Source organism: Meles meles, chromosome 5 (assembly GCF_922984935.1).
Source record: "Meles meles chromosome 5, mMelMel3.1 paternal haplotype, whole genome shotgun sequence".
NCBI classification, from domain to species: Eukaryota; Metazoa; Chordata; class Mammalia; order Carnivora; family Mustelidae; genus Meles; species Meles meles.
This window is the reverse complement of record NC_060070.1, coordinates 58,507,070-58,519,429: the sequence shown is the minus strand read 5'-3', so window position 1 is coordinate 58,519,429 and position 12,360 is coordinate 58,507,070. Positions and strand designations below refer to the sequence as shown.

Here is a 12,360-nt window from a genome sequence, read left to right as displayed (position 1 = left end):
CCCTTGATCTTAATGAACAAGTATTTAACTGAAGATACTTCAAAAATAAGCTATTGTAGTTGTTCTCCAACTTTTTCATCTCAGGGTCTTGCATATACATCAAGATTATTGAGGGCCTTAGAGCTTTTGTTTATATGGGTCATGTCATTAGTTCAGACTGAGATAGGGGCAGTGTACTCTCTCTGGGGAGCTGCAGACTGTATAGTTAGGTGAGTTAAAGCTCATCCCAGGAGTCTCTTCCCTGCCCCCCACGCCCTCAGGAGCCCACTGAGTCCATGTTAGGAGTGTTTAAATGTATTTGCATGCATTCCCTTAGCAGGCAACACTGTTTATTTATTTATTTATTTGACAGACAGAGATCATAAGTAGGTAGAGAGGCAGTCAGAGAGAGAGAGAGAGGGAAGCAGGCTCCCTGCCGAGCAGAGAGCCCGATGTGGGACTCGATCTCAGGACCCTGAGATCATGACCCGAGCCGAAGGCAGCAGCTTAAACCACTGAGCCACCCAGGCGCCCCCCATGTTAGGAGTGTTTAGGTAGGGGTATGATAAGTACCCTTTTATATATAAACTACTTTTCTGATACAGAGACATACAGTCTCAAAACTGAGGGAGAACAGAAGAGATAGGAAGGAAGGAACAGTGGAAGAAATGAAGAAGAGAACTGTAAAGTGGTTTATTTGGTAAAGATCTTCATCTTAATGCTTGAAAGACCAAAACCATTTAAGAAGGAAACTTGCTCATCTTTTGCCAAATGCATAGAGAAAGATGGTGAGTAAAAATAATCATCCCTTTAAAAGAACTTACAGCATAAATTAGATGTCTGCTTATCTGAGTCGTTCTTAGCAACTTAATAGGAAGACAGAAGTGCTATGTATTTATTTGTAGCATATCAAGCTGGTAAGCAGTTACGTGGGAAGCGGGGTAGAATGGTCACTTGCAGAGTAGAGCAGTAACCTGACTATCGATTAGAGACTCAGAAAGTGAGATGCACTGAGGAAGTTTTAAGTAAATACAACATTCCACAATGATGCTTAATAGTTTAATAACTAACCACTGATAAACATTCTGATACAATAAAGCCAGATCAGGCACTAAAATACATTGTTTCCTTAAGCACAGGTTTGCATTTACGAAAGACATCTTTTTGTGACAGCCAAAGGGAAATATTTTCAACAAAATCAACAGGCAATAATGCTCTCATCTTAGGCAGTGGAAATTTTTATGAAGAGTCTGGAAAAAAAATCATTGGATGCAGCACTTACTTTATTAAAGGAAGCTGGGAAACGAAGGGCATAACATGCCTTTGTAGTTCTGAGTACAGACTTAGGGATGTGGCAAATACAAACTAAATGGTCTTCCAAGAAACTAAACACAGGTAATCTCCATAGACATATTCTAAATAAACTGTTAATAAAGTGAGGAGAAGCTAGATTTCCAAGAAAATTTGGGCACATATATTTGTTCCATAAGGCAATGGAGGGGTCACTGATTATAATTGAAAAAAAAAATTACATTTTTCTTTTGCTATGCCAGTTAAAAATGATGAAATGACATGTTATTGGCGGGGGGGGGGGATTTTGCTTAAATTCTAGAAAAACTGAAAGATACTTTTTTTTTTTAAAAGATTTTATTTATTTATTTGACAGAGAGAGAGATCACAAGTACGTAGAGAGGCAGGCAGAGAGAGAGGAGGAAGCAGGCTCCCCGCAGAGCAGAGAGCCCGATGCGGGGCTCGATCCCAGGACCCTGAGATCATGACCTGAGCCGAAGGCAGCGGCTTAATCCACTGAGCCACCCAGGCGCCCCTGAAAGATACTTTTTTAAGTAGGCTCCACGCCCAACATGGGGCTCAAACTCAGGACTCTAAGATTTAAAAACTCACATGCTCTACCCACTGAGCCAGCCAGGTGCCCCTGAAAAATACTTTTTATTTAATTTATCTACGTTAGGGGCACCTGGGTGGCTCAGTGGGTTAAAGCCTCTGCCTTCAGCACAGGTCATGATTCCAGGGTCCTGGGATCGAGCCCTGCATCCGGCTCTCTGCTCAAGAGGGAGCCTGCTTCTCCCCCTCCTCTCTTTCTGCCTGCCTCTCTGCCTACTTGTGATCTATGTCTGTCAAATAAATAAAATCTTTAAAAAAATTAAAAAAATAATTTAACTATGTTAAATTAAAAATCAGTTTAATTAATTTAACTAAATGATTAAGGTCATTTAGCATAGGTGATTTTGGCATTTTAAAAAGGCAATTCTGGAGTTTAATAAACAAAGAATTCAAGCACACTAAATCTTTAATGCAATAAATCCAGTAAATGAGAGCAGAAGATGATTTAAAAGACACTTTGTTACTTTGTCCACTTGAAAGGGGAGGTTAAGTTGATGGCTAATTAATCATGCTTTGCTCAATTCCATTCCTAACTAGTTTGATGAATACTGTGAGTTTGATAATTATTCGTAAAACATTTGTGGTTACATGCTCAATTACCATGTTGCTAGTTTTTAGTTTGTTGTTATTACTATGACCTGAAAAGAAGGAATCCCTAAAAACCAAACACATGGATCATTCTGCAGGGATCACACACTAAGAGAAAAGCTGAAACTACAATAAACAGTGAAGCTATCTGGGTTTGAGGCAAAGGATTACAGAATTAGCACATGTATTTTACATTGTACCTACCCCATCTCTTCAGTCCTAATAAGCTCACTTGGATTCACGTAACAGAGAATGCTTCCCCAGAGCCAAGCACACAGAAACTCTTGAAGGACTGGTATGATCTCATGTCTTCTCACGGGTTCATTAGCATAGCAACCACTTCAGAACTATTTGTGAGCACAGTGATGGTTCAGAAAATACAAAATGATGGAAGTAGGAAACTTGGCTTTGTTTGCAGACAAGAAGATGTGGGATTAGATCTGTATTTGTGTTGAATGACTGTCTGGAAGAATTACCACAACTGTTTTGAAGAAATAATAAATGTCTATAAAATAGGGAATCCTACAGTATAAACAATTTTGACACCTTTGGTTGAGAGATCAAAACAAAAAAACAAGAAAATAGACTGTATGTCGTTTGGCTCAGAAATTAATAAATCCCCAAATTTCAATTTCCACTAAAATATTTATTTAATGATATCTTACAGAAATAAATAAGAACAGTTTTTCTCTAATACAGATAGGTATTATTTATATATATATATTTTTTTTCCTTTTTTACAAAATCGAAGCATATCAAATTGTTTTCCCTAAAACTTTAGCTTAAAAAGGAATACTAGGAAACAAACAGAAATATGCTCATCATTAAATTACAACCATGGGCCTTCTGAATCTCAGCATGACTTAAGATTTAGAGAAAGACCATGAGATTGGGAGTCAGGGGACCTGGGCTCCACTATTTCCTTGCTACGTGCCATAAGCACAGTTCTCTGTATTTCTGAACCTTGGTTCTCTACCTTTAGAACGGGAATGTTATTAGTTATATCAACAGGATTGTTGGGCAAATTAAAGCTGAATGTGAATGTACAGGAAAGCTCTTTATAATATGTAAAGAGCTACAAAAATAATAGTTTTGTTTAATTTCATATAAAAGAATCAATGCATATCTTCCTTCAACTGCAGAATAAGCACCAGAAATATGTGTGTATTTTCTTCAGTTGAATTATGTCACCCTATAAGCCTAGAATAAGAAAATGCACCTTAACTAAGCACCAAAGCTTCTTAGATAAATGTGATAGAAGGGATATTTCTATTACAGTTTTCTGGGCAGCTAAGTAGGAGCTAATGAGTCCTGAGGGTCATTTAAAACTCTGAAGGCTCAAAGAAAACAAAACAAGAACATTTGTATTACATCAAATGGCTACGATAAAACAAGCTACTCCTTATTTAGTGATTTAAAAGTCCATTAATTCTTCACAGAAGAAGAAACACTCAGTTGTTATCGGTTGCAATTATTTGCTTATGTAAATACGACATTCTCTTATTCCAAAGATCAAATACTAGTCCTTGAGAGAGGTCCTAGTGAAATAAAATAACAAATATCACAAATTTAGATACTAGTGGTTAAGTCTAGTTTCCCAAGAACACAGGAAAAGAATCCATGACATCAGTAAAATAATGATTAAAAAAAAAAAAGCAAAACCCTGCCATACTTCCATGTTATAATGATTAAGAGCTAAAATTATAAAAATTGCAATATTTACAGATACATCAATCTTAAAATATGTAAAAGCAATAAGGAAAATTAAAAGTAGAGAAAGCAGTTTAGCTAACTTTATGAATAACATGAATACACTTAAAATGCTATTTAAAGTTCACTGCTTACACTGACACTACTTAACACATCACAGAAATAAGAAAAGTGTTCAATGTTTCAATTTTTAGTAGCAACATATAGAGAAAATAAATTCTTGTCTAATATTAACTTACTGTTAGGAACTGTATTACTGAAAATTACTATGCATGGAGTTATAGTCTAAGGCTACTTAAATAACTAAGAGTTAATATAATTCACCATCCACTTAAAATATTACTACCAAGATATTGGTGAATCATGTGCTAAAGATACTGAAGGCCCTTCCAAAACTGAGATTTAAGTGGGTCAAATATATCAGGTGGTATCACACTAGACAAGTTTAATTTCTCCCTTACTCCAACTCTTTTTAAGAGTGATCTTATCAAAAGTACACATTACCTCTTAATTCTCTTGCCTCATCAGATACAGATATTCTTTGGGACAAAAATAAATGTTTTCTCAGGAGTGTAAAATTAAAAATCTTTATAGATCTTTTGGAAACAAGATACCTGGAAAGGACTCAGTAACTACTAGGATGCCGTACAACTGAAAAAATAAAGAAATTCATCCAATGAAGAATAGTATTTACTGACATCTACTGGATTTTTTACTTATAACTTTGCTCTATAAACTATGAAAAATTTAAATACATTAACGTCTGTGGACTGAACCAAGTGTACTTCATTCAAGTTCTTCAGTTTCTTTGGTAAAAAGGTCTGCCAGATCAGCCAAGGTTAAGACGGAGGCCTCTGGATGCTTCACCGATGAGTTTGTGTGACTGTAGGATTTTTCCAAGTGAGTAGAGTCAGAAAGAAACCAAGGAACAAATGATTACATTTGTGTTATATTTATTAAGACATAATAATATTCAGAATATTCTTGTAACATGAAAACATTCCCTCGTCAGTATTTGTGAGAGCCACATGAACCTCCAAGGACAAAGTCAGTAATAGGATCACTATTACACCTCATCAAAATTAGCGAAGACTTCTGTATAGCACTTTCAGGCTTTGTTATAAAAATGTCCTTTTCTCTCCACAATTCCTAAAACAAAGAAACAAAACCCATGCCAACTGCTACTAAGGCTCTCAGTTTAGAATGTGCCTTCTTACTTCCCAAAGTTACATATTTCAAGAGAACTTCAACAGCTCTTCTAACTACTATTTTATTTAGGCAGCTTAACTATCATCGCTGGGTTCTATTACGCATGGAAACAACATTGACAACTCTAATGCAAATAGCTTTCATAGTAGACTCTCTGCTTCCCATAAACCATCAATAGAAGATTTCTGGTTTCCAATTGCTTCTTCGCTATGCACAGGGCCTCTGTAGAGACATCCCCCCAAGGCAATCATTCCTCTGTATCTGCCAACTATACCTATCTTGTAAGGATGTAGTGAAGCACTGGTTTATGTTTTCAAAATGACTTGGAAGAAAATTATGGAATACATATTAGAAAGCTTTACAGTTCTAAAGTTAAGTTTTTAAAATTAAGGCTCCTCTGGTCTCCCTGCTTCTGTTCTGCCTTTGGAATGAATATCAAAATCACCAGCTAAGTTCTAAGTCCAGATCTTCCTATGTGCACGTGACTGACATGTGTGATGTATAAAGCAACACTGTTAAGTTTCCTTTTATAGATATCGAATTTTAGGGTGGGCATAAAGATAGATTTCTTTAAAAAGTAATCCAATATGGCAAAGAAATGTAGGGCGGTTTAAATATTTTTAAACATTATAATTGCTATTAATATATGAAATCAAATATAGGATGTCTAGAGCATTAACTGGGAAATTTTAGATAGGTAAAATGTCCTATCTTGCTTTTAAAAATATCTGGTGATCTAAGTGAAGGAGTCCCAAACACTTGATAACCTTATACAAACAGGAAACACCCATGGGCTTGTAGGAAATTGTTGCCTACCTCTTCTCAGCGGTTTTCAGCATTGCTTGCATTCTTTCTTCTATTGTTGCCTTAATTAAGAATCTGTGTACAATGGTAGGTCTAGAAGGTACATAATAATAAAGTTAAAAACCTCTTAAAACCAACTAGAACAAATAAGACTTCCCCTATTATATGCTATATTCATCAGTCATGTGGTGGCCACTGCGACAGCTGCTAATCAAGATGCTGGGGGCGGGGTCAGCAGAGAATGAAACTAGTCTTAATAAACTAACATTCTAATGAAGGGAAACGCACAATAAACACAGAAACTGGATGGTACCGATAACGCCATGAGGAAGCTGACATAGGAGTTGAGACATGACTAATGGGAATGAGGCTACTAAGCCAAGAAGCAGGAAGAGCATCCCAACAGAAGCAACAAGAACTAAAGGCAAGCTCTGGGGAAGAGAACATGCTTAGAACAAGCCGAAAATGCTCAAAGGCCAGAAAGAAGCCTCACATGGCAGAAGTGTATTGTAACGAAGGGCTAGAGAGTGGAAGTGAGATTGGAGAGTGGCAGGGAGCACACGCTGTAGGGTCTGGAGGGATATGGCAGGAATCTGGATTTTATTGTGGTTATGAGGGGAAGCCACCTGTGGGTTTTATGCACGATTTGATTTATACTTGATTTTACTTTAGACATGACTTTGGCTGTTATATGGGCTATGGACTGTTAGGTAGCAGAAGTGAAGGCCAAGAAGCCAGTTAAGGTGTTCTGTAGGAGTCCAGGTAAGAGGGTGGGCTATGCTCTGGTTTTATCAGTGGAAACAGTAAGTAGCAGGAGGTCTGGAGTATCTTTTGCAGGTAGAGTTGGCAAGACTTCAGTGATGGTTTGGATGTGTGGCACGAAGAGAGGAAGTATAGAAAAGCCCTAGATTTATGGTCTGAGAAACTACAGATGAGAGAGTCGGATTATAAGATGGGAAGGGCTGGGGGGTGGGAGTGCAGTGGGAATACACTTTCTTTTACCATGTTCGACCTGAGTTTTCCATTAGCCAGGTATCCAAGGGAGGTGGAGTCCAGATGTGTGTGAAGCAACAGAACGGGGTATGTGAGTCTGAGGCAGGAGCTGAAGGGGCATGTCTGGACTGGGGACAAATGTCTGAGAGTCATCCACATGTAAATGCTACTTAAAGCTCTAGGACTGGATAAGCTCATCTAGGAAGTGTGGTTGAGAACAAAATCCTCAGGGACCACGGGCAAGAAGCAGGTCATTAATAACATTATGAATCTCATTTCTGTAATAGAGTGAGGACAAAACCCAAACAGAAAGGCTGAGAGGGGAGGGTTAAGGAAGTGGAGGTGAAGGTGGAAGGTAGGGGAGTGTTTCTGAAGACAGATGATATTAAGACATCTTTATGTGGTCATGTATTACAAGAGGAATGTCCTTGAGAATATGAGAAGGGATGGGACCCATGCCAAATGGAATGGCTGGCTTTTCAAAAAAAAAAGGGGGGGGACACTTCTCCCACTGTAATAAAAGGGAAGGAACATACTGTGCCTTTCTGCTTATTGCTACAGATAAAATATCCATACCCCTACCTACAACCACTCATGCGCTCGAGCATGATTCTGGCACTCTTTCCTCACTCTTGCTTCACTAGTTCTCTGTTTCTAATGAATCACTCCATTATTTTTTCCATATGAAAGTAAACAACAACAAACCTCTTGATCCCATACTCTTCCTTTTCTCTTCTCTTTGCAGCAAAACTGTTCAAAATACAAGTCCTACCAGACTTGTAAGTGTTTAGGTGTTTATTAATAAATAAATAAATAAAATCCTCTTTTCTCTGATACTCACATCAGGCCATCGCCTCCACCACTACGATCTCTATGCTGCTAAATCTATGGGTCAATTCTCAATCTTTACCTTACCTGACTCCAGGAACCTCTTTCTTCTGGTTTTCTTCCTTACTCATTGTTTGATCTTTACCTGTATACCTTGGCAGGTAACAGGTTACCTGTTCCTGATCTTTACCTGTTACCTTGGCAGGTTCCTTCTCTTCTCCCACAGCCTTCAACTTCGGTGTGCTCTGGAGTCCAGTCCCTGGTCCTCTTCTCTACCTACACCACTCCCTAAGTAATCTCACTCAGTCCTGACACTTGAAAATACTTTTATGCTGTTGACTTTCAAATGTATCTCTAGCACAGACTTCTTAAGTTGGACTTGTATATCCAATTACAGAATAGCTACCTCCATTTGTCTAATAAATACCGGATAAACATCTCAAATTTCTATTTAAAATACGTTTCTGTTTTCCCTCACCAAACTGCTCTACTCTGTAGTCTTCCCCAGCTCAGGTGAAAGTTACCTCATCTTCCAATTAGCTAGGTCAAAAACTACGGTACTGACCTTGACTTGCTCACGACCCATGTCCAGTCTATCCACACATAACTACTGGTTCTACCTTTGAAATATGTCTAGAACCTGATCACTTCTCACCATTTCCACTGCTGCTACCACGGTCCAGGTTGCCCTTAACTCTTACCAGGCCTATACAACAGTGTCTTTACTGTTCTCCCTACTTCCAGTCTCCTGGCCCTGAACATAGCACTCAGAGTGATTCTCTCAAAACTTAAGCTAGAACTTGTTGCTTCTTTGCTCAAAGTCTTGCACTGGCTCCCTATCTTATACACAGTGAAAGCAAGGTCCTCAGAGCGACCTCCTAGGCACTATAAAACCCCCTCTCCTACTGGCTCTCTAACTCCGTCTCCTATTCTCTCCTCTTTGCTTATCCTGCTTCAGCAACTCTGGCTCCTTGCTATTCCTCAAATGTACGAGGTATCCTCCTGACGGAGTCTTTGCACTGTGTGTACTATTTGCTTGAATATTATACCCCATGACATTTGCATGGCTTTCTCAACTCTTTCAAGTCCTTGTTCAGATGTTAACTTCCCCACAAAAGCTTGCATGCCAGTTGGTTCAGTGGGTTAAGCTTCTGACTCTTGATTTTGGCTCAGGTCACGATCTCAGGGTTGTGAGATTAAGCCCCAAGTTGGGCTCTGTGGAGTCTGCTTAAGATTCTGCCTCTCCCTCTGCTCCTCCCCTCTCTTTCTTTCTCTCCCTTTCTAAAAAAATATCTTTTATGCCAACCTGCTCCGCCAAATGTATTTTTTTTTCCTCTTTTAAACAGAGATCAAGACCTGAACTGAGATCAAGAGTCAGACATTTAGTCAACTGGGCCACTCAGGGGCCGCTAGTCCAATCTTAATCCTCCTTACCCTGCTCTACTTTTCGAGCTCCTAACAGCATATATTTTACTTATGTTATTGTTTACTATCTGTCTCTCTACCAACTGTCATAACTAGAAATTCTGTTCCATGAGGGCATCTCAGAAGGTGTTCAATAAAAATTTACTGAATGAAATATGGGGGTATTGATGTAAGTAAACTGTTTAAACTAGTGATGAAAAGATGAGACCTTATCTGTTTTCCCTGTATGAGGCAAGACTTTCATCAGTGGGGCAGGAAGTTATAGAAGACTTTTAAGATAGCCTCTTCAGAAAGGGGAAAATCTATCTACTTGGGAAGCACAGATAATGCTGAATGCCTTTTTAGACTGTGGTCTTACATCTGACCTGAATCCAGTCTATGTTTTGCAAAACACTGATAAGAAAAGAAAGTGGTGTTTAAAAATAAAACAAACAAACCCCACAACTAAATAAAATATAACTGCACTTTAAATGACACTCCATAGTACTTAGAACAAGTGTGTGTTTATTACAGTTATGTTACTTTGCCGTTATTTTACTACAGGTTTGTTTGATAAACGTGTCTCTTCTGCTGAAAACTAAAGTCCTCATTTATTCTCCTGGCAACTGCTTACAGAGCAACCCAGTTCTCTGCGTAGGTCATACAAAGATGGCATCTCTTGTCACTCTTCTCCACATACTCTATAACTCAGCAATTCCAAACTCCTTATGGTCCCTAGGAAAATCACGGTGTTTATCTCCTCTGTGTGCTTGCACATGCAACTTTCTCTTTAGCTGTGTGAGCACCCTGTTCCAGCCCAACTTTGAAAGAACTTTTCCTTTAAGATTCAACAAAATGAAGCCTTTCCTGACTCTCTAGGCATAACCGACCACTCCCTTCTTTTATTACCACAGTACTTCTTTGTATTTTTGTACACTCTATTGCCATATTTCTTGTACTACACAGTGACCTCCTTGGGGGAGCAGATTATGTCTTCCTCAATTTGAGTCTTCAGTATCTAGCATAATGAGTGACATACAGTTGCTTCTCAATATTTATTTAATGACTACTCAATATAGATGTTTTTTAAACATTCAAGGCATCTAACATCTAGGAGGTAATACATTTAAGAGGTCTTATGAAGGGTAACTGTCTATTCTGATATTTGAATAAAAGTGGTAGCTATTACACAATATACACTATTAGGTTTAGGCCCAGTATTAGGTTGAGCCTTAACTAAACTTCTTAGCATAGAAGTTTAGCTAAGTTAAACTAAGTTTAACTGAAACGTCTTAGAATAGAGCTAAGGGACTGTCTTTTTCTAAGCGGAAGAATTTAAAAAGGAGTCATGAATGAGATATGCCTTCTTTTAAACACAGGTTACTTTACACAATCAAAAATCAATTCTTCTCAAAGTCTTGATGGATGCCTTCAACTCTGCAGCTATATGAAATATTTTAAGGAAGTGATCAGGATAGACTGGAGGAGGAAAGACAAAAATCTGGGAGAATTTGGGGATTTGCTATTTGGAGGAGGGAGGGTTGGAAATCTCAAAATGTCTTTTGGTCATATACTTGAAAACTTAGTAAATAAGTGATTAAAAATGAATAGGTTATAATAAACATAAATGAGTTTAAATACCAATTTGTATCTTAGAAACATGAAGCAAATGTAACTGATGCTAATTTTAGTTCTTACTTTGTTTGTCCAATTCGGTGCACCCTCCCAATGGCCTGAAGCTCATGGGCGGGGTTCAATATGGGCTCCACCAAGAGAACATGAGTTGCTTCAATGATAGTTAATCCATTAGAACCTGTGTGCAGGGGCAGCAGCAAAATATTGATTTGAGGATCATGTTTAAATGCTGAAAGGTTCTCCTAAAAAGAGAAAGGTACATTTAAATGTTAGTTGGCTCACTTAAAAGTAAGAACAGTATATTATAGCTCATATTAAGAAGCCTAATAGAATTCAGGTCATTATAAAATTAACAAATAAGACAATTAAATGTAAAATTACCAATTTTAGAAAATGTAGACTTGTTGCTTGACTTCATGAGAAGTGTCACATAAGCTCCCTTGTTTTTTATGATACAGTGGAAGCACAAGATACATGTAAGTGATATATGCAAATTAAGCTATATGAGCTTGGAGGGAAAAGAGAAAGAGAATGAGAGCGTGTGTCAGAGTGAGGATGAGAAGACACATGAATCTGCTACATTGTCACTTGGTCTTCTTTGTGTTTTTGTCTCTTAGGGTGTGCACCTGTTGTTGTGCTAAGTGTAGCATAAGGAATTTGCCCATACAGAGTTTTGCCTGGCACAGTGTCTTGAGGACCTGATCCCAGCATGAGGGGCCTGTCCATTCAACCGGTGTATTGTTGGCCATCTTTTCCTTTATTGAAGCAAATGACCTCAAATCAGAAGATCTTAGGAAAAAAAAAAAAATCTTGCTATGGGTAGCAATATAATAATAAATGGATAAAATATAATTACAGTTTCTCTATTTTGCTTTTGAATGTTAATTTTATAATGAACCAATAATTGAAACCCTTACACAAGACAATAAATCCAAGTAAACTTTTATAGCAGTTTCAGTTTGCAACTAAATCTACCGCCCCCAAAAAAGCAAGAAAAATCTTGACATACCTGAAATGTCTTAACACGACTGATCTGAGCAAATTCCATGTTGTTGTCAGTGAGGGCTTTTGAAATAATGTCTAATACATCTTGCCACTAAAACAGTAAGAAAACAAATATTTACACATAGCTTTCACATAAAAAGGAGCTGAAAAGGAACTATATCCAAATAACTTTTGTACCTCAGAATTAAGAAAACATAAAAACAAACCTTCAAATGTGGTTCCATCAATATTATTTCATACTATCAAAAGGATAGTGTTTTTTCCCCTTGTTTGTTTTAAATCAAATGCTGGTTAAAGATGGGA

The 12,360-nt window shown here is 37.8% G+C and overlaps 1 protein-coding gene across 3 annotated transcripts in view; it reads right to left on the bottom strand.

Annotated features, from left to right (window-relative positions):
* Positions 1-2,130: 2,130 nt before the first annotated feature.
* Positions 2,131-12,360, bottom strand: part of SHPRH (SNF2 histone linker PHD RING helicase) — a 90,615-nt gene continuing 80,385 nt past the window's right edge. For 2 of the 3 annotated variants that reach the window (XM_046005462.1, XM_046005463.1), the window contains exons 27-30: positions 12,062-12,148; positions 11,116-11,294; positions 6,205-6,285; positions 2,131-5,062 (exon numbers count right to left, since the gene is read on the bottom strand). In XM_046005462.1, the coding sequence (XP_045861418.1) occupies positions 4,966-5,062; positions 6,205-6,285; positions 11,116-11,294; positions 12,062-12,148 (444 nt within the window). In that variant the 3' untranslated portion in view covers positions 2,131-4,965. Of the gene's footprint in view, positions 5,063-6,204; positions 6,286-11,115; positions 11,295-11,704; positions 11,842-12,061; positions 12,149-12,360 lie in introns of those variants that run through there. The other variant, XM_046005464.1, reaches the window with a different exon arrangement.